At 45.1% G+C, this 20,153-nt stretch overlaps 1 protein-coding gene across 5 annotated transcripts; it reads right to left on the bottom strand.

The window, feature by feature from the left end:
• Nucleotides 1-283: 283 nt before the first annotated feature.
• APTX (aprataxin) lies at nt 284-17,956 on the bottom strand. Of its 5 annotated transcripts, none has more exons than XM_081894637.1 (8): nt 17,873-17,956; nt 14,893-15,026; nt 12,329-12,375; nt 8,737-9,048; nt 7,743-7,802; nt 7,411-7,637; nt 4,243-4,346; nt 284-577 (listed from the first exon to the last, which is right to left on the bottom strand). In XM_081894637.1, exons 1-8 carry the CDS (start codon nt 17,884-17,886, stop codon nt 423-425), a joined length of 1,053 nt encoding a protein of 350 aa, XP_081750763.1. In that variant the 5' UTR covers nt 17,887-17,956; the 3' UTR covers nt 284-422. The 5 variants fall into 5 exon arrangements, with proteins under 5 accessions (XP_081750763.1, XP_081750762.1, XP_081750761.1 ...); XM_081894636.1 differs by lacking the exon at nt 17,873-17,956 and adding an exon at nt 17,466-17,778; XM_081894635.1 differs by lacking the exon at nt 17,873-17,956 and adding an exon at nt 17,068-17,406.
• Between the last annotated feature and the right edge of the window lie 2,197 nt (nt 17,957-20,153).

The raw sequence follows: 20,153 nt of genomic DNA on the forward strand, positions 1-20,153 counted from the left end.
TGATCTATTGATATATCACGATGTTTAGATGGTGATATATCACGATGTTGAAAACGAGATTATCACCCAGCCCTACTGAAGGGGAAGAGATTTTTGTCACAAGATAAAACCCAGTTTGATTTCCATCCAGCCCCACCTGCTCCAAAAGATAAATGCCCTTTAGAAAGGGCTTGAGGCTACTCCTTTTGGTTCCACCTACCCAAGAACACCATGCGCTACCAGAGACATCACAAACCACCTCCAGGCCGCTCCACAATCTGTCACACTAAAGCAGACCCGGCCATTCTAAATACTTGCGCCTTTGTGGGCATTTTAATAAGCAACTTGGTATTTAAATTAAAATGAGCATGTCAACTTTGGGATCTGGTTAACCCAACAATCAGTAAAATGTAGCAAGTGGATCAGAAGAGCAGTTCTTCATCTTATTTTGGCCAATGTTCCTTCAGGTGCTCTTTTAACTGGGGGATATTGGGTTGCTGCCGTTTGCACACGTGACACTTCAGAGGCAGGTTCAAGAGTTTGGCAACGTCCTTGTCTACAGTTACTTTCCCTTTCTTCTTCACCATCGCAATCAGATCTGGAAATTGGGGTGGGGGAGGGGAGAGACAGACATGTTTTATTTGAGATTACAGGTTCGGCCACATCTGTTTTGTTAAAGTTAGGAAACGTGTGCCAACGGCTTAACTCTGCTCCCTGTGTGCATGGGAGACAATTGGTTCCCTCTTATGACATTCCGCTGGTGGAAACAGCTGCTTGATTGTTATAAGAATTTAAGGTCTCAAATATATAAATTAAATGTTCATAAATTTACAAGGCAAGCACATGCATATGTATGTAAACCACATGTCTGAAATAGTACAGGAGAACAATCCTGAAACCATTTTGACTCTCCCAAATTGACTTCAAATCTTTCTCTGCAAGGAGGAAGGAAATGGGAAAAACTCTCCATTGTCTTTTGCTTACCTGTCATTAGGGCATCTTTGTGTGTTAACAGGGGGAGCCTGTGATCTGGATTCAGGAATTAAAGTATTTACCATCACTAAAGGCGGCCAGGCTGCCCAAGTAAGCAATCACTGGCCATTGTCAGGTATCCTGGCAGACAGGATTTCTGTTGTAGACCGCCTCATTCTGTGATGTATGTATGTTGTTTTGGGGGTGGTCTTGAACTACAGGGTGGGCAATTTCAAAAGTCTAGATAAGGGCTTGCATGTCATTGTTCTGGGTTCCTCCTCCCTCCTGCATATGGTGAGTGAGGAGCCTGCTGCAACAGTTTAATAAAGATCAGGCTTACTAGCTGCTTTGCTTCCCAATATTCTCTGGTTGGCCTCTGTTATTTTCTCCTACCGATAGGGAACCCACTTAAGGACTCTATAAGGGCTCTTGGATACCCCATAAGAGAAAAGGAGCAGATTTGTTTACATCACTATCTGTTGGCAGTCCCACTGCATTCTCATGCAGCGCTTCCCAAACATGATACTGGGAAGATGCATTTTGCCCTTGAAGTAAAATTGGAGGAGCACAGCATTCTAAACCTCAGACCTGAACATGTTTCCTTTTGGCACGTGAAAGGATATGAATCACTCTCCATTGGAAGGAGGTGTGTGACCAGAGCACTAACTCATGCAGAGACACAAAAGGAAACCTCCGAGGATGGGGTAATCTGCTGCACCTGCCTCAGAAGCAAGTGAATGATCCAGCCAACATCTGATGCAAAGACACAGCAGAATTCTCAGCAGCAGTGGAGGTGGATTGGGGGGAAAAGGAAGACCAGGGGAGTGAATCCGTTGCAACTGGCATATTAACTTTGAGACTAGGTGGCTCAGCCTCTAGCGACTGAGATCTCTGCATTAGAACAGTCCCTCCCTCCCCTTCTCCATGGTGCCTCGCAAGACGAAAATAATCCGTTCCGCGAGTCTCTTCGTCTAGCGGTTTTTTCGTCTTGCGAAGCAACCCTATTAGCAGCTTAGCGGATTAGCGCTATTAGTGGTTTAGCGGCTTAGCGGCTATTAAAGGCTTAGTGGCTAAAAGGCTCAACAGGCTCATCACAGCTATCTGCCAATCACCCATTCCCACCACCCTTCTGAGTAATACCCCTCCCCACCTTCTCACTATATAGAAGGGTCTGGAAACTTCTGTTTCAGTGTATCTGAAGAAGTGTGCATGCACACGAAAGCTCATACCAAGAACTAACTTAGTTGGTCTTTAAGGTGCTACTGGAAGGAATTTTTTTTGTTTTGACTATGGCAGACCAACACGGCTACCTATTTGTAACTGGCTAAAAGGCTATTAGCGGTTTAGCGGCTTAGAAAAAGGGGGGGGGGAGCGAAAAAAAATCGCAAGACTCGCAAGACGTTTTCGTCTTGCAAAGCAAGCCCATAGGGAAATTCGTCTTGCGAAGCGCATCGAAAAACGGAAAACCCTTTCATCTTGCAGGTTTTTCGTCTTGCGAGGCATTCGTCCTGCGGGGCACCACTGTATAGCAACTCTCATTTACTGGAAACTAAACTCTATACATTAGTGGCCACACAGATGCTGCTTTAAGCTGCTCCATATGCCAGCTGTCTCAACACGGTGATTTGCTCAAATGCTGTGGGTCAAGCAATTTTCTCCATGTGGCAGCAGACTCTCTTTAGGGCTGTTTGTGGCCCACATCAGGTGATCATAGAATAACAGAACTGTAGAGTTGGGAGGGACCCTGAGTGTCATCTAGTCCAACCCCCTGCAATACAGGAATCTTTTGCCCAGTGTGGGACTCAAACCCACAATCCCAAAATCAAGAGTCTCATACTCTACTAACTGAGCTATCCCCATTTCATAGCTTCTATATCCAAGATGCCAGTGTGTCTTATACAGTGGTACCTCTGGTTGCGAACAGCTTCCATTCCGGAGGCCCGTTCGCAACACGAGCAGAACGCAACCCGCGTCAGCACATCTATCTCGCCACTTCTGCGCATGCGCGTGACATCATTTTGCACATCTGTGCAAGCGGCAAAACCCGGAAGTAACCCTTTCCGGTACTTCCGGGTCATTGCGGGACGGAACCTGAAAGCACTCAACCTGAAGCAAATGTAACATGAGGTATGACTGTATTGGAAAACAATGCTGGAAAGTTTTGGCATCCTGTTTCGCAGCCAGGGGGTGATGGAATAACTCCTAGGGGAATCTCTAAGCCCCACACGTAGGTTCCTCTCCCAGGTGTATCCTGCAAATCTGGGGTAGGTTACTTGGGGCACTGACTGGTTTTTAACAGCTAATTCTCAACACCCTCACCAAGCTCCACTACTTATTACATGCCTTTTTTATCCTGCTCCCAAGATGGAAAAGATCCCACAGCAGCTTATGTAAGAGCAACCACCACAAAGGCAGTCCCAGCTTGTACAATCCCCTGCTTTTTTTTTTTTTTTGGAAGAAGCCAAGGCAGTTCACATTTGTACGGCACCTATGCCCCCCTGGAAAAAACTCTGATGCTGGGAAAGATGGAGGGCACAAGGAGAAGGGGACGACAGAGGATGAGATGGTTGGATGGTGTTACAGAAGCGACCAACATGAATTTGACGAAACTGCGGAGGCAGTGGAAGACAGGAGTGCCTGGCATGCTCTGGTCCAGGGGGTCACGAAGAGTCGGACACGACTAATCGATTAAACAACATGCTCCCCTAGAACAGGAGTGGAGATATTGCTGAACTACAACTCCCATCAGCCCTAGCAAGCATGACCTTGAGCTACCAGTCAAGGGAGTTGTAGTCCGGCAACATCTGGAGTGTCAAAGGTTCTCCACGCTTACCCTAGAGTCATTACCACAGCTGCACGCATATGAAAATGTGAAGGGATCATCCAGGAAACTTGCTTTAGAATAATCCTGCAATACCAGCTAATTAACACAATAGCTGCAGCCACATTAATCCTGCCTGGCCTATTCACATATAAAAGGAGGAGGTTGTGGCTATCTTAAGAGGCAGGTGTTTGAGAGGTCTCTTCCCTTTTGCCGTAGGCCAGTTCAGTTGTAGTATCGGGAGCAGAGCTGTGGAGAAAGTACCTGGAGAGGAGGGTTCAGTTCACGACACCTGCATGCCTCCTTTTATGTTAAAATCAGACACCCTCCCACCTGCTTAATCTGCGTGTGAAAGATGCGGTCATGGCTAGGTTTCTTGAAGAAAACAAAGTCCAAAGACAGACAACTAAACAGACACTCACAAATAAAGAGTAATTTTAGAAGAGATGGATCAAGTTGTTGTTTTTTACCTTTGGAGTCTATGAAGTACTCTGTTGTAAAAGAGTTCCAGTGCTTCTTGGTTTTGAAGCACGGTGAATCAAAATCTTGGCTGATGACATGAAGATGCAGCTGGCTGAGAAAACAACACAACAAGGATGTGTGTTATATGTTGCTGTAACTATTAAAGCTGGCCTTTTCTTTTAACAAAAGGTAGGAAATTTGTTTACAGCATCTCATACTTACATATTTCAAAAAGCACCTATAACTGAGGTTTTGGTACTCCACAAACCGATTTAGTCAATTAACAAACAAGTTAATCTGGTTATAAAACAAGATTACTTCTCAACTGAAAAATAAACAAATCCTTAATTGGCCAACAGACCTAATGATTATAATTAAGCACTTTTAGAGCTTGCCGTAATGTGCAGAATACCTTATGGCAAGCATACTTGAATTATGCTGTCGGTTGTGACTGCAGCCTTCTGAAATAAGTAACTTCTACTCCCACTTCACAAATTTAGAAGAGAAATAGAGAAGCAGTGAGTGGGCTAAATCTGGCCAGTAAACTCATGGAACGTGCTGGATCCAAAATAGCAGTAGTGGCAGAAACACAGCTTTTGCACAAGCGTTCTCAAGGGTTGACAAACTCTGGCGTGTTGCCGGAGCCAACCATTATTTTCCGTCGTTTGCTGCTTCCTTACTGTGGACACATGTGGGGCAAAGTAAGAAACCAGCCATGTGCCACCCAACCCCTCTGTTATGCACCAGATCTGCAGGAGGGAGCAAGCGTCCACAGGGGAGGCAGGCATTCTCTCAAGTGGGCACCTGGCAGAGCGTGCTGGGCACCTGCCAGCTGCCAGAATTAAATTTACAGAATGGGATTTAACTAAGTTGCTGGGTGAGAGGAACAAAGTCCACTTGCCATGGGATTCCCCCCTCCTTCACCTCCCTCCTTGCGCCCTCTAAATCTGCTCTTGAAGGTTGGGGGAAACCCTGGGAGACTCGCAAGCGGAGGAGAGGGAGAAGTCATCTTGTGAGATGGACCTTGTTCAGCGCTCGCAGGGTCCACTATGCTGAATTCCACCCACAGTTGTTTCCAAGGTCTGTGCCTGGGGAGCCCTGGTGTTTGTGGTTGTGTACTACCTCCAGTGAATACAAGCTGCTAGGCAGCATGAAAGAACGCCCTTTCGTCGTGATAATAAGGACTGACAAAACCCGGAACCAGGAGGAAGGGACGTTGGATGAAGATTGGACTTGTTTGTATTTCTTTTCCCTACCATTAGAACTGTTTTATAAAATTGATGAACATTAGAAAAATGTTGGAATGAAATTATTTGGCTTTAGTAAAAATGTTTAAAGAATTATGAAAGAATGTTATGGTTATGAGAAGCTGGTATGGACAAGATTTAAGTTTTAAGCTTTAAGATTTATCTTATTATAGAAAGATAAGACTAAAACAGTTTGGGTAATGTAATGACAGAATATTATGAATATGGAAAGGATTTGCTGGGATAATTAACAACTAGGATACAAAGAAAGGGAGGAGGAAGAGGTCTAAGAAAGAAGGTGATGACAGTTGAGGATCTGGAAATAATGAATTTATTTTTTCTTTTCTTTTTTTAAAAAATGTTTTTAATTGTTTGTGATGTATTGTTGAATTTTTTCCTCTTTTTTTCCCTCTTTTTTGTTTGAATGTGTATCTATATGGTGGGAGGGGTTTGTCTTTTTTCTTTTTAAATTTGTTAATTATTTTTAATTTTTGCACCTTTCTTTGTCTCTATTTTATTTTGTAACATTTTGAAAATTCCAATAAATATCATTTAAAAAAGAAAGAAAAAAGAAAGAGCGCTCTTTCGTTCCTGTCCTGCTTTCAGGCTTCCCAAGGGCATCTGGTTGGACACTGTGAGACCAGGATGCTGGCCAGATGGGTGGTAGGGGAGGGTCAGCAATAACTCACACGGCATCAGGGAAGTTAACTCTTTATTCAAGGAAAGCCAGGACAACTCAGTAAGCCAGGCCTAATGAGCCCAGCAACTCGTCCCAGTAGATCTTGCCCCTATGAGGCAGTTGTGGGGGCTGAAGGTCCCCACTTTCCCATAGTTTAAGGTTACCAGAGGTCCCCGTTTCCCGGGGACAGTCCCTGGATTTACAAATCAGTTCCCTGACAAAATCCATCTATTTAGTAATAATAATAATAATTTTTATTTATACCCCGCCCTCTCCAGTCAAGACGGGGCTCAGGGCGGCCAACACCAAATATAAAACTATTGATTGAAATACAACTTAAAAAACAAGATTAAAATACATTGAAATGCAGCCTCATTTCAGTAGAAACTCAAAAACCTTTTGGGGGATGAAAACATCAAGTCTTCACCAAGGCTAACTATCCAGACTGGTCCTACGTGGGCCAGAAAAAAAGCCAGGGAAGTCCCTTAGTAGGAGTTCCATCACAGAAGGAAAAGGAAAAAGAAAGAGGGGGAGCGGATCAAGTTAATTCCAAGCCAAAAGCCAGGCAGAACAACTCTGTCTTGCAGGCCCTGCGGAAAGAAATCAGATCCTGCAGGTCCCTGGTCTCATGAGACAGAGCGTTCCACCAGGCCGGAGCCAGTGATGAAAAGGCCCTGGCTCTGGTTGAGTCTAATCTGACCTCCTTAGGGCCCGGGACCATTAGGATGTTGCTTCAACTAGTAAGAAGTCCCCAGATTCATTGAAAAAAATCTGGTAACCTTACCATAGTTCCCTAAATCACCTGCGCCCTGGGTCATTCCCAAGTCTCTCTTTGCTCTACTCTCTTCATACCTCTCCTAGTACTGAGAGACCAGGAAGGAGAGGAGCTGGTCACAGCAGGAGGGGGAGACCCCCTGGCTTCTTCAGCTGTCTGCCTTATCTCTGCCTCTTAGCTCCACCCCTCTCCAGCCTCTGATTCTGGGCTGTTTTCTGGCACAGCCTCTTCCTGCTCACTAAACCCTGTTACCTCTTCAGCTTCCGACACCTCCTCTCCTCAGTCTGCTCTCTCTTCTCCTTCTGACCACTCCTTGTCATCCCACCACCAATCTCCTTCTTCCGAGTCTTCTTCCCTTGGGTGTTCTCGAGGTGGTTCCTCCCACCACTCCTCTGCATCCAGCCGGTCCATGACAATGGGCCTTCGCCCTGAACCAACAGGGCACAACCCAGTTCCGAACACAGTTATGGATTACCTCATGCTGGGAATGGCATGGTAGCCCAGTCTGAAGCGCAAGCTGTCTTTTTCAGGGCATTGCTGGATGACCTTCTCTCCGAGCGCATGCATGTGCTCCAGAAGTTCGAGATGCTCCTGAGTTACTTTACTCAAGGTAGAGATGGATTGCCATGGCAGCACTAACCAGTGATAGCGAGCTTTCGGATACTTGTCCTTTATAACTACAGCCTTTTCATCCTTGTAGACCTAGTAGAGAAACACAGAAGTCCTACGGTCTTGCACTGATTTTGCTATCACGGAGCATATATCCTCAGGCACCATGGTGACCCAAGTTAAAAATGAGATCCTTACCTGCATATCTGGGTTTTGCATGGAGACCTTCAGACCTTGAGCCCAGTACTCCAAACATGGCTATAGGACAAAACACAGGAACTCTGATAAAATAAGTCTGGAGACGTTCAATGGGACACACTTCCTAGTTAAGTATGCTTAAGACTGCAGCCTAAAAGAGCCAAGTCACATAGCTAAAATAGCTGTAGGAGACACTTGTGGTTCTGATTGCATTCTGAAAGAGCACTGGATGCCAACATATTTGTAACTCTCAGGTCGTTCCTGGGAGCAACAGTAGTAGGCAAATAGCCCAAAATGCAGCAGTACTTTGATGGAGATTAGCAGAAACTCAGATGGTGCCTTCTGTCTGCCCCCGTTTCACGATGGCAGGGCCCTGGGTGTGGAACCTATGGCCCTCCACACATTCTTGGACTCCAGGTCCCATCAGTCCCAGGCAGGATGGCCAATGGTCATGGGTGATGGAGGCAAAAGTCCAATGTATATCATTTGGAAGACTACAGGTTCACACACACACACACACACCGCCCTATCTGAATGTGCGACTGACAGGCAATCCCTGATCTAGTCGGGAACACCAACTACCCACAAACTGTGAGGTCTGGCAGCACTGTTCAATGTTCTACACCTGCCCCGCAAACCCAAAAGTCAAGCCCCAATATCAAGGTCTTGTACAGCCTTTGCCCCTACTAAGATCTACATTGCAGACACATCAACAGGGTTATTATACCAGTCTCAGTGTTATATCTCTCCTCAAAGATTTATAGGAAACTGCTTGGGCGAGGGTGCTGAGAAGCCTTTAATTCCACTTCACTGAAGTGCAACTCCAAGGAGAGAGCAGCAAATGACCATTGCACCAATTTAAGCCTGTAATGTAGATAAGGCCCTAATGTTATCTCACCTACCGCTCAGGTCCTGCAGTGAAAGGAGAGCTTCACCGACTCCACCCACCCACTTGTGCTACAACAGGGGTTACCACTAATATTTCCTGGCTCACCTTTTTGTTGACAGAGCTTTCACTTGAAGAAACAGAACTACTGCTGTAGCTGGAATCGCAGGCTTGAGGGGTCATTTTTGCGTGTTTGCCTGGCATGCTTTCCATGCCACCAGTCTCAAGTTCATCCTGTGGTCTTTTCCCCCCTTTAGGCTCCACCGTCTCCTTACCACCACAAGCCCCCATTTCCTCCAAGAACTGCACGGTGTACGGGTACAGATTGTTGACGATATGGAGAATTTGCCCTGGCTTCAGTTTGATTTCCTGGTCCTTGCCAATATCCACTAGGTCAACGCTGGTTGGGTTGACTCCTATCTTTGGAGGAAAAGAAAATGCCAGAATTGGTGTTTTGCCACTGAACCAGAACTTTCACACCCCTAAATACGGGATCCATGGAAGGACATGTAGTATTTCCTACACACCTGAACGATTGACAATCTGGCCATTTTAGCGGTAGACCACAAGTGGGAGGAACAAGTCTACTTTGTGGTAGGCGATCCAACACATTCGCTACAACAGTACGAAACTTTAGAAAGGAGTATTGTGTTGGATCCTGTGATATGTTAACTTAAAGCAGTTCATGGAAATAAATTTGCCTGTTCCCTCTTCCCAGATGCAGGCACCTGCCTAACCCCCCCAAAGCCTCTATGGAAAGAAATGGGGCTCCTCCTGAACCATATGAAGTGGAGCATGCTCTTCCCAATTTTGGGAACCCTACCCTCCCTGCAGCAGCCCCCTGTGTCCCACCCTATTGTTCACAGGGCAGCCCTCTGGAGAGGCTTTTGAAGGTGGTGGGGCATAGGTGCCGGCAGTGGGAAGGAGAGGATCCTCAGCCTATAGACCTTCATCGACCTTCCTTCTATCAACTTCAGTCTAGAGTCTAGACTAAGATTTCAGTCCTATATGTACCAGTATGTACCTGGGAGTAAGTCCCATGGAATGAGGCTTATTTCTCTGTTGATTATATAGGATTGTACTGTAAGCCTCTTACAAGGAGCAAAGGGGGGCGGATAAATTCAGAATCAGATAAATTCAGCTTACTTTGGCTATTCCTCTCGGACAGGTATGAATTCTAGATGAAAGCCACTTTATGAAAAGGAAGCGGAGTGAAATACACTTCCTTCAAGCAGGGCAGGTCTTAGAAACTGGTTGGGCAAAGCAATAAAGCACTCTGGTTACCTATAAAGTCAGTGAAACGTTAGCACACAGTGAAATGTTTGCTCCATGTGACGCGGGTTATTTCCACTCAACTGGAGACAGCGTTGCTGGATCTCAGTGACAATAAAATCCAAAGGCAGCCCAAGGTAATAAAGAGGCTCACAATTGACGAAAGGGGTGGGGGTGGGGGTGGGTGGAATATGTCCTTCCCAAGGTTCCTGGTTTCGCAATGTACGGAATATCGCTCTTTCAGAACGACTTCCTCATCACTGCTGGTGATTAGGGATGCTTCTATAAAAGACCACTTTGATGAGATTTGGTTTCAATTGATTTATTATGTTAATAACAATGCAGAGATGGGCCACCCAACTCATTTCCCATTGTAGAAAGGTTATGTTGGAACTGTGTTATGTACTGAGTTGAATAGGATCCAAACTGCAGCAGTCTGATTGGTCCTAGAACAATAGGATTCAAAAGGCAGCAGTCTGATTGGTCCTAGAACAATGCAGCAGTATGATTGGTTGGCAGGAACCACCCAATCAGGCTCCAGATAGAAGTGAATCGACAACCTGATTGGCTTACAGTAGAATTCCGGAATTAGCCAATCATGTGCAGCCCATTGTGTAAATAATGTATATAAAGCAGATACTTCGAGGGGACTTTCATTCATTCCTCCTCACCACTATGAGCTGAATAAAGAGCATGAAATCACTTTGCGACTCTGAGTATATTTCAAACTGACTAATAGTCTGGGTACTTTTTCTTTTCTTTTCCTTATCTGCTCTTGACTGAGTCGTGTTATTTGCCACATGCATTCTGTGTCTGCAGGCTGTACACTTTATATGAACTTTTACAAAATAACAAAACTTTTTTTTAAAAAAAAAAAGAGGGGGTGGAGAAAAGTCCATCTTTGGCTTTATTTTTAAACTCTGCCTCCTTCACTGAAGTCAACTCCTGGTCAGAGAACTAAGCCCCTCCCTGCAGCACCTAAAGATTGCCTCATCAACCTTTAGTCAGACCCAAACAAAACACAAAGAAAATTCTGCTAGCAGGCCCTCGCAGTCCACCCTTTTCCTGTAGCCAGAAAGAAGCAGCTTCCATTTTGCCCAGGTCTCCTTCCTTCAGGTCAAGTACCATATGGCTGCTTGCCACTATAGTTGCCTAGGCAATGACCCAACACAGCTGTGAGAATGGCAGAGAAGTCTAAGCTGACAAAGAGGCCAGTTTTCCGAAGGAGGAAGCAGCCGAGTTTTCTAAAGATAACTTAGCTAATAGGTGGGACTTAAAAGACATGGGTTGAATGCAAGTGAAGATGTTCAATCTGTTCCAAACCTGGCATAATTTTTTTTCGAAACAGGGCAATGAATAATGGAAGTCCCAGCCCCTTTATTTTACTACACTTTGTTGGGAAAACAACGCCATGTCTTTGATCAGCAGCAGATACACTGCCCTTCCCGCACTCAGCAGGACCATATGTAGCAACTGAAAATATCTCACATCTATCTCCAGTACCACGGAAATCCAGGAAATGAGCCTATATTTGCAAGCTTTGCATTATTCATTTCACTTCCATTTCTTTTTCCAACGAATGCATCGACATGGGTTGTGGCAAAAGAGGGAACGGACAGAAAAGGGGGAAATAAGTACTCAGTGATGGGCTCATTACATATAATGCTTAGATCAGCCTTCTGTTACAATATAGAAGCAATGCAGCTGCAAACTGCTAGCTTGAAAGCAAAACATAATGGGAATGTTGGGACTGCCCGTGGGAAACAGAGGGACAGTCAATTCACAGTGCGAAGCACCGGAATTAGCTCAGAGTGTAATATGAGCTCTTCTGTTTGTTCCCGTCCAGGAAGTACAGGAAGTGTTTGCCACAAGACTGCTGGAGTTTGAAGAGAGCAGTCATGTTTTTTGTAATGCTGCAAAGACAGAAATAAAGGCATGTAAATATGTTTCTGTCTATCTCTTTCCCCTGCCAGGGGGGCAGGAAAGGGGGGGGGGTGTTCTTCTCACGTTTGAGAAGAATCGCCTATCGAGACCTCGCCTGGATCTTGCTGGGGAATGCAGCCAGGGAGGTCAACAGGGAATCAAGCCGGGTGCCTGGAAAAGTTGCTGGTTTCTCCTGATAAAGACTTGATTTCCGACACCTTCGTCCACCTGGTGCCCCCTCCAGATGTTTTGGACTACAACTCCCATCTGCCCCAGCCAGCATGATGGGAGTTGTACTCCAAAAACATAGGTTGGTGAGGACAGTGATAGCCCTTGACTCTAAAAGCGCCGCCCAAAGCTCTCTTGGATTTCTGAGTGCAAAGCGAAGTTATGCTTTCAAAGTAGATGAATCTGGCGCAAACCGCGGGACACAAGCATTTCTGCCCTTCCGCTTAAGCTTCATAAAGTGCTCTCGGCATTCCTGCGTGCGAAGGAAAGGACATACCTGTTTAACCTGGACATACCCTTTGTTGCAGTCTGCTTTTAGCTGTACTGAAAAGAAAAGTGACAGAGAGTGACGTTAGGCCTCCCCCCATGCCCCAAACATTTTATGCTGAAGGGTATACTAACCAGAAAGGACTGGGGATGGAGGGCAGGTTGATCCCAATGAGCAAACACCTTAATTTAATTTTACTAAATTTAGAAAGTAAGCGGCAGGTGTCCATCAACTAATTCGTGAGCCGTGGAAATCAAGGCCTGCTCTACTAGCTTGGAAAATAAATTAAGCTCAGGATTATATGACTTCATGAAGTGCGACCACACTTGACTGATGCCCAGCCTTTCACTCCATCTGTTTCACATCTGTTCCGGAGGACTGAAGGGCCCTCCAGAGCAGACTTTCCTGCTTTGAGATTTTGAAGGGCGCACAGGGAGAAGTGGAAGTACCACTGTAACACATGGAACTCTGGGCATGCAGCGCTGGATTCAACCCATCTCTCCGCCTCTCCCTATTTACTGGGGATGGCCTTTATAGTCTAGTGCCTGTTGCAGCAAAACACCCATTCTTGCTAAGCCTTTTTGGGGGGAAATGCCTTTTCCAAACTTTGTCAGCGTACACACACTTCAGATTTCAGCTCCAGCCCACCCTCTCAGTGCAAATGTCAGTGTGCTGCTTCCCATATCAATTCAGATAGTAAATGCTGGTGAACTGTGTTGTGAGTTCCTGCTCTGTAACAAAGGCAACCAGATCAAGAATTATCTCGACTTACTTGCATTTTATAGCACAGGTTCGCTTACACACTCCTGTGCGAAGACCCAATGCAAGACAGACAATTGCAGGCTATAAATTAATATGATGTTCAAGAAAGGAAAGACCTTTTTGCAACGTGCAGGTGGGGATCTAAACTTATAGAGAACAGGTGTATTGTAAGCAGTGCATTTTTATGACATTATTTACTGGTATAGAGTATTGGCATCTCTCTCTTTTTGTGTCTGTTTGTTTTTCTGCCCATGGTGTTTTTATCAACATATGAGTTCTGGCACCTCATTTCCCAGGTTGAATCCCCAACGTCTACACGTAGGGTTGGGAGAAACCAGTGAAATTCTGGAGTCACTGCTAGTCAATTTAGCTATTACTGAGCTAAATGGGTTAATGGTCTGACTCATAAAATTTCACAGTTGGAAGAGTTATCTAGCCCAACCCCAGCATTGCAGTAGTCACAGCTAATATTTTGTTTCTGCAAGACACGTACAGGAACCATATTTCTGCTACCATAAAGCACCAATGCAGCTACAAGCAAAGGCTCTAGCAGCTCAGTCAGCTGCAGGTGGCTGGAAAGTCAGACAGGATGTTTGTGACTGTTGCCATGGGAAGAAAGGGGCAGTCCATTCTGTACTGAGCACCGGATGTTAGCTCAGTGTGTGTGTCATATGACCCGTACTGGAAGTACATGGGTGGTGTTTGTTTCTTACTGCTGTGGAGTGCAGACATGTTTCTCTGTACTGATGTAAGAGACAGAAATAAAGAATGTAAATAGATTTCTGTCTGCTTCTTTCCCCTCCCTGGGGATACCAAGGGGAGAGAGAATGATCGGTGTGTTCTTCTCACACTTCTGGGAAGAATCGCCGAGACCTCGCCTGCTTATCTGCCGGGAGTAGCAGCGGGGAGGTCGACAAGGAATATCTGCCGGTGCCTACGCTGTGGCACATTCCTCTGACCCAGGCAGAATTCCAACAATTTCTATCAGTTAGCCAGGCATTGCAACTCTACAAACAAGCTTATGAGGGATTGACTTCTCCACCAACTCTGCGTCCCAAATCAGGTGCAGTTGGTGGAAAGGGGAAATCCTGCACCTCTGCCTCTTAGTCTTTTTATATAAAGCAACTTTCCGTGCTTCTATTTTGTTCTGCGAACTGTAGAGAATTTTGGAGGTTTCAATGTTACTTAGCATTAGTTCTTCAAAGTGTTCAAAGTATTTCTTGTGGTGATCCATGTTGGTTTTCTCATTCTGATGTGGCAAACAGAGGGCTGTGTCACCTTCCTTGTACCTTGGAAGTCGAATGGAATCCGTTTTTCGGAAGTCCGTTCGACTTCCAGAACGTTCGGAAACCAAAGTGCGGCTTCTGATTGGTTGCAGGAAGTTCCTGCAGCCAATCGGAAGCCACAGAAGCCCCGTTGGATGTTCAGGTTCCAAAGAATGTTCACAAACACTCACTTCCAGGTTTGCGGCATTCGGGAGCCAAAACATCCGGGGCGTTTGGGATCCAAGGTAGGACTGTATTAACAACAGCACAATCCTAACTGTGCCTACTATGAAATAAGTCTTAACATTTTGCAAGTGGGAGTTAGGACTGCAGCCCTAGGAAGTTTAGTAGAAGCTCTCGGTCTTTTTGCCTCTCCTTTAGCCCTATAGCAGCACCCCCTGCAAACTATTTAGCTTCAAATAACTTATGATGCTACACCAAAAGAAATCAATCCTAAGCATTTTTACTCAGGAGTGAGGACTACTGAGCTTTAACGGGAGTTACTCCTTGGCATGTTTAGGACTGCAACCTTCATCTCCACTTTACCTTGTCTTCGGGAACACTTCTTGTCTGTTATCTCCGTTTCGGGCCCACGCCCTAGCATCACCATTTCTAAATGTGGCAGTTTAATTCGCTGACAGGCTCTATCTTTGCTCACAAGCCAACACACACGCATTGTGCTCAGGGGAGAAAAGAAAGAAGGGAAAAATATAAATACTCAGTTTTACTAAGTGAATCTTAAATTCAGCTCGGGAACAAGCGAGCCACACGTTTTCCATAAAATCTATATTTTATTTTACAGCGCTCACTGGATAGTTCTTACCGTATTTTTCGCCCTATAGGACGCACCGTCCCATAAGGTGCACCTAGTTTTTTGGGGGGGGAAATAAAGGGGAAAAAATTATTTCCCCCCCGAGCTTCCCCCGACCCCAGCCCCCAAACAGGCAGCTCTCTGCAAGCCATGGGAGCCCAGCACTGGCTCCCGCTGCTTGCGGAGAGGTCCGCGAAGCCTGGAGAACGAGAGGAGTCGGTGCGCACCGATCCCTCTCGCTCTCCAGGCTTCAGCGAAAGCCTGCATTCGCCCCATTGGACACACACACATTTCCCCTTCATTTTTGGAGGGGGAAAAGTGCATCCTATAGGGCGAAAAATACGGTAATCTTGCATTCAGCGTAGTGGGTGCAAGCTTGTGGAACTCCCAGCTGAGATTAGACAGGCACCCTCCTTGCTGAACTTGACTAAGGCACATGACTGAGACTTTCTTGCTCCAGAGGGAATATTAAGGTAGTGTTTTGTTCTGTGATGAATTGTTGTTGTTTTATCGTACCACTTTCTGTGGATTATTTTTATGCAAACTGCTTAGAAATGCAAATAATTAAGCAGCATATAAATGTCTAAAACAAAACAAAAATAAAATAATATTTAGAATTCAATCTCTCTGCAGGTGGAAGAAAACCGGGACTTACAGAACACAAATACTTCGTCAGTGCAGAAATAGCATTAAGATACAGAATTGTTTCAAATATTACGTGCACAAGACCAATCAAACCTCAACTATTTACCTAAAAATGTCATATTAGAACTGGTAAGATTTAATTTCAAGTAAGTATGCTTAAGCACCATAAACAAAAATCCTAAAAGGACAAGCAAGCACTTGACTAAACACATTGTAACAGTGTTGTTTATATATATATATATATATATATATATATATATATATATATATACTTGAATACAACCTGTAGCACAATCTCATTACTTTTAACATTTGCTACTTTAACACATTTATTAAGCCTCAGCTTTGAAGTATACCTGTAATTTCCAACTAGCAACCCACAAATTAGTTCTGGTCTCCTACAGGATAATTGCTTCAGAAGGAAGTTCCTTCAGGAGCAAGGTTGGGAATCCGCCTCTGACATGCATATTTAAGATTTTTGGTTGATGAGGCTCTAAGTTTCGCCTGTGACAATTAACCATGGCACAGGGCTATGTGCATGAACACAAATGCTAAGCGAATACAGTTAAGCAGAAGTAACTGTTCATAGAAATTCAGCTATGATAATAGAAACAAACGAATTGTGACTGTAGTCCTAAACATGCCTACCATGGTTCAATGAGTCCTACTTCCAAGTAGACATGTTTACAAATGCACTGTCTATAGTTTCTCCCCTCCCCCCCCATAACAAGATTCAATTGTGAAACAGTTATTAATTTGCTTTCATTTTAACCGGGGCTCAGCCTGCAAAGCCCGTCAGAAATTGGGAGTAAGGGACAAGAACAAAATTAAAAAGATTATTCTTAGGTTTTCCATTATAATTCCCAATTTCTTACTCAGTTCAGAAATGCAGATGAATCCTGAATAAGTAAATAAAATGCCTTGTGCGCAAGTGGATATTTTGAACGGGAAGCAGTGTGCAGCAGCTTCTTTGTGTGATTCAAAATAAATGATTTGGGGTGGCCCAATGGTTACTGTCAGGGTGAGGGAGCACAGCTAGTCAACTCATTTCTTTTCAATATGCGCAGGGTAAGAGGAGGGCATCATACTTTACAGTGAGTTGCACACAAAAATGGTTTTAAACTAGATTATCGGCATACAGCCACTTATAGGGGACACGGAGGCTTCCTGGAGATATAGGCATATGATTTGGGGTGATTTCTGGAGTGTGGGTATGTTCAAATCCCAGTTCCTTCCTTCAGGTTATTTTTCTGCTTACCATTTACCCAATATTAGAGCTCTTAAGAACCCAGAAGGCCTGCATACTTTTTTGGCTGGCCTAATAAAAGTTATGGCTTTTGCAGCCATGTTCCCATTTCCCAAGAAATAAATTCCAAGGAGTTCAATGTGCAGCGAACTTCAGCATGAAATAAACAGCTGCAGATCAGGAATTGGGGGTGGGTGGCTCTGGGTAGAATGAGCCACTGCCTGAGTGCACACAAAAGGGTGTGCTGAATTTTCCAACTTTCAAATTCCCAAAATGAGGGGTGCTAAATAAAGTTTTAACATGACATGGGATTTCAAAGGGATTGGTTAAATTAATACAATTCCGTTTTGCTTGGCAAGTAGCATATTACCAGGTACTTGCCCGTTATATGTATTTTCTATTATTATTTAGCATTACCTGACAGCTTCAGAAGGTAACATTTAAACTCTTAGGTTCCCCCAAAGCAGTTTATGTGCTTCACCAAGCCTACAATCTTAGGAAGCGAAATCACAGAAATAACAGGTTTTAATTCCTCACGCCCGAAAACGTATTTTTAAGACCTCCCCCCTCCCTGAAAAAAAATTGCAAAAATTAAGTTTCTGCCCCTAAAATGAGACGCCCCACCCCCATACTAGCAGGGTAAAATGTGAGACAGGAAAAATGACAACAGATTGGGGCCATCTGGAGATGCTCGTCATTTTTCCAGACTCCCCTCCCTTCCCTTGGTACGTCGCCCGCCTGCATAACACACCCCGTCGGCCCCGCCCGGCCCCCGGCTCCTCCTGCCCGCCGCCAGCCCGGCCCGCGCCTGGGCTTCCGCTCACCTCCACGCTGCCATCGCCGCCCGCCTCCGCCCGGACGCCGCTGTCCAATAGCAGCTCCCTTTGCTGCCCGGCAGCCAATCAAACCCGCTCTTTCGATTCCGCGTGAGCAGCAAGGAAGTTGCTCGCTCAATAGAGCTGGTCGTGAGCAACTTTTAGTAGGGGGGTGGGGGGTGTGTGGATTTCCCTAGGGGTGCGGGGACCACCCTAGGTATGGTGCGGATTGCATTGCAGTAATATTCTTCTGCACCTTATTTTTGCTTAACGAGTTGAATGCAAAGCCTTAATAAAAAAATGCAGGGGGAAATCTGGAGGAGGTTTGCCTGGCTAATTTTAAAGAGCCAGCATTTTTTATTATTTTATATGTAACGTAATTTCCGTATGCTGTATTAGCAGTATAAGTAGCAAAATATGTTGATATAATTCTGTATTGTAATTGTTGTAGGAGATCCTACAATTGTGATTGCAAATGATACAATATATCGCGGCAGAAATTCTGTGTTCAATCCAAGTAGACACTGTGGTACTTCTCAGTAGACAAATATGTGTGTGTGTGTGTGTGTGTGTGTAATAAATATATATATGTGTGCGCGTGTGCGCGCGCATGTGTGTAGACACACACACAAATCACCATTCTTTATTCCAAAACACCTCTGTGCCTTTGAATGTAATATATGTTTACAGAAATCAGCTGAAACTTCTTTTTGCTGTGTCACAGAGTCCTTCACTGGAAAAACCATTTATTAGGAAGTTGGGTGGCAAGATGTAAAAGTGGGACATTTAATCATTGTGTGGGAGACGGTATTCGAGCAGGTGTAGCTTGCCTGACAAGTTACTCCTGAAATTTCCTCCTACATAACTATTTCGGATATACCGTGAGCTTCCTGTAAAAGTGGTGTTTAAAACTCCACCTTCTGCTGGTCTACAATGCATATATTGTGTCTGATATGTGTTAGCTCCAAGGAATTGTAGTTTGCCCTCATAGAATTACTGTACAGTATTACCATTTACATTTGTGAGTTACTTTTTACACACTCTACAGTCAAGTACAGTGGTACCTCAGGTTACGTACTTAATTCCTTCCGGAGGTCCGTTCTTAACCTGAAACTGTTCTTAACCTGAAGCACCATTTTAGCTATTGGGGCCTCCCGCTGCCGCTGTGCCGCCGGAGAACAATTTCTGTTCTCATCCTGAAACAAAGTTCTTAACCCGAGGTACTATTTCTGGGTTAGCAGAGTCTGTAACCTGAAGCGTATGTAACCCTAGGTACTGTAGCCTTACGAGGCTTTGCCCTTGGGTGGGAAAAATATTGCGCCTGGGAAAGGGAAGTGGGAGTCAACAGACACTCAAGGAATAGTTTCGGAGAAAAAGGTTTTATTTCTACCATCCATGAACTGGTAGAAGGAGCAAGTGTGATAAGTCACAAAAAACATGCACGAGTTCACAATCATGTGCACAAGCATATATATCCCTTCCAGTTCCCTCCTCCTTTCTCCTTCCTCAGGAGTCCTCTGAGCATGAACAGAAAGCTGTCTTGGGACTATTGGGACTCTTGGCAGGAAAGGGGTTTCAGAGTGTTCAGATATGTTTCAATCTCTTGTTCTGGCATGATTCCCGGACAGAAAGCAAGTTGCAATGTGGTTCTTTAGCAAGGCCAGAAGGCATGAGAAAGGCCTGAGAAACAATGGACTGTTCTCTACCTTTGTTACAATCTTTTTAGTTACAGCAAGCGGAATGTTTCTGATGCTTCGCTGCTGAGAAAATGATTTTGAGAAGCTTTGAGCCTGCTTTCGTGGCGGGTGACTTTGGGCCTAGGTGAGGTCACCTGTCCTCACCTTCCTTCAGTACCGCTGTAGTGTATAAATTTTATTAAACAAACAAATAAAACCCTCATGTTCTCCAGGCACGACACACTAGGAAGGAACAAGATCCTATAGTAGAAGCCTATCAAGGGTGCAGCAATAAAACTGCCAGCACATTTTGCCAGTGGCGTAGCGTGGGGGGTGCAGGGGGGGGGGGCCCGGCCGCACCGGGCGCAACATCTGGGGGTTAGGGAAATCCACGGGTTAGGGGGCGCAAATCCATGGGTTAGGGGGCGCAAATCCATGGGTTAAGGGGCGCAAATCCACGGGTTAGGGGGCGCAAATCCATGGGTTAGGGGGCGCAAATTACTTGCCTTGCCCCGGGTGCTGATAACCCACGCTACGCCACTGTATTTTGCAAAGCCAAGCGGGGTCCAGTATGGTTTCAAATTGGATTGGGGGGGGGGACACACACACCCTGC

The sequence above is a fragment of the Podarcis melisellensis genome, assembly GCF_964234715.1.
Source record: "Podarcis melisellensis genome assembly, chromosome: 17".
Taxonomy (NCBI): Eukaryota; Metazoa; Chordata; class Lepidosauria; order Squamata; family Lacertidae; genus Podarcis; species Podarcis melisellensis.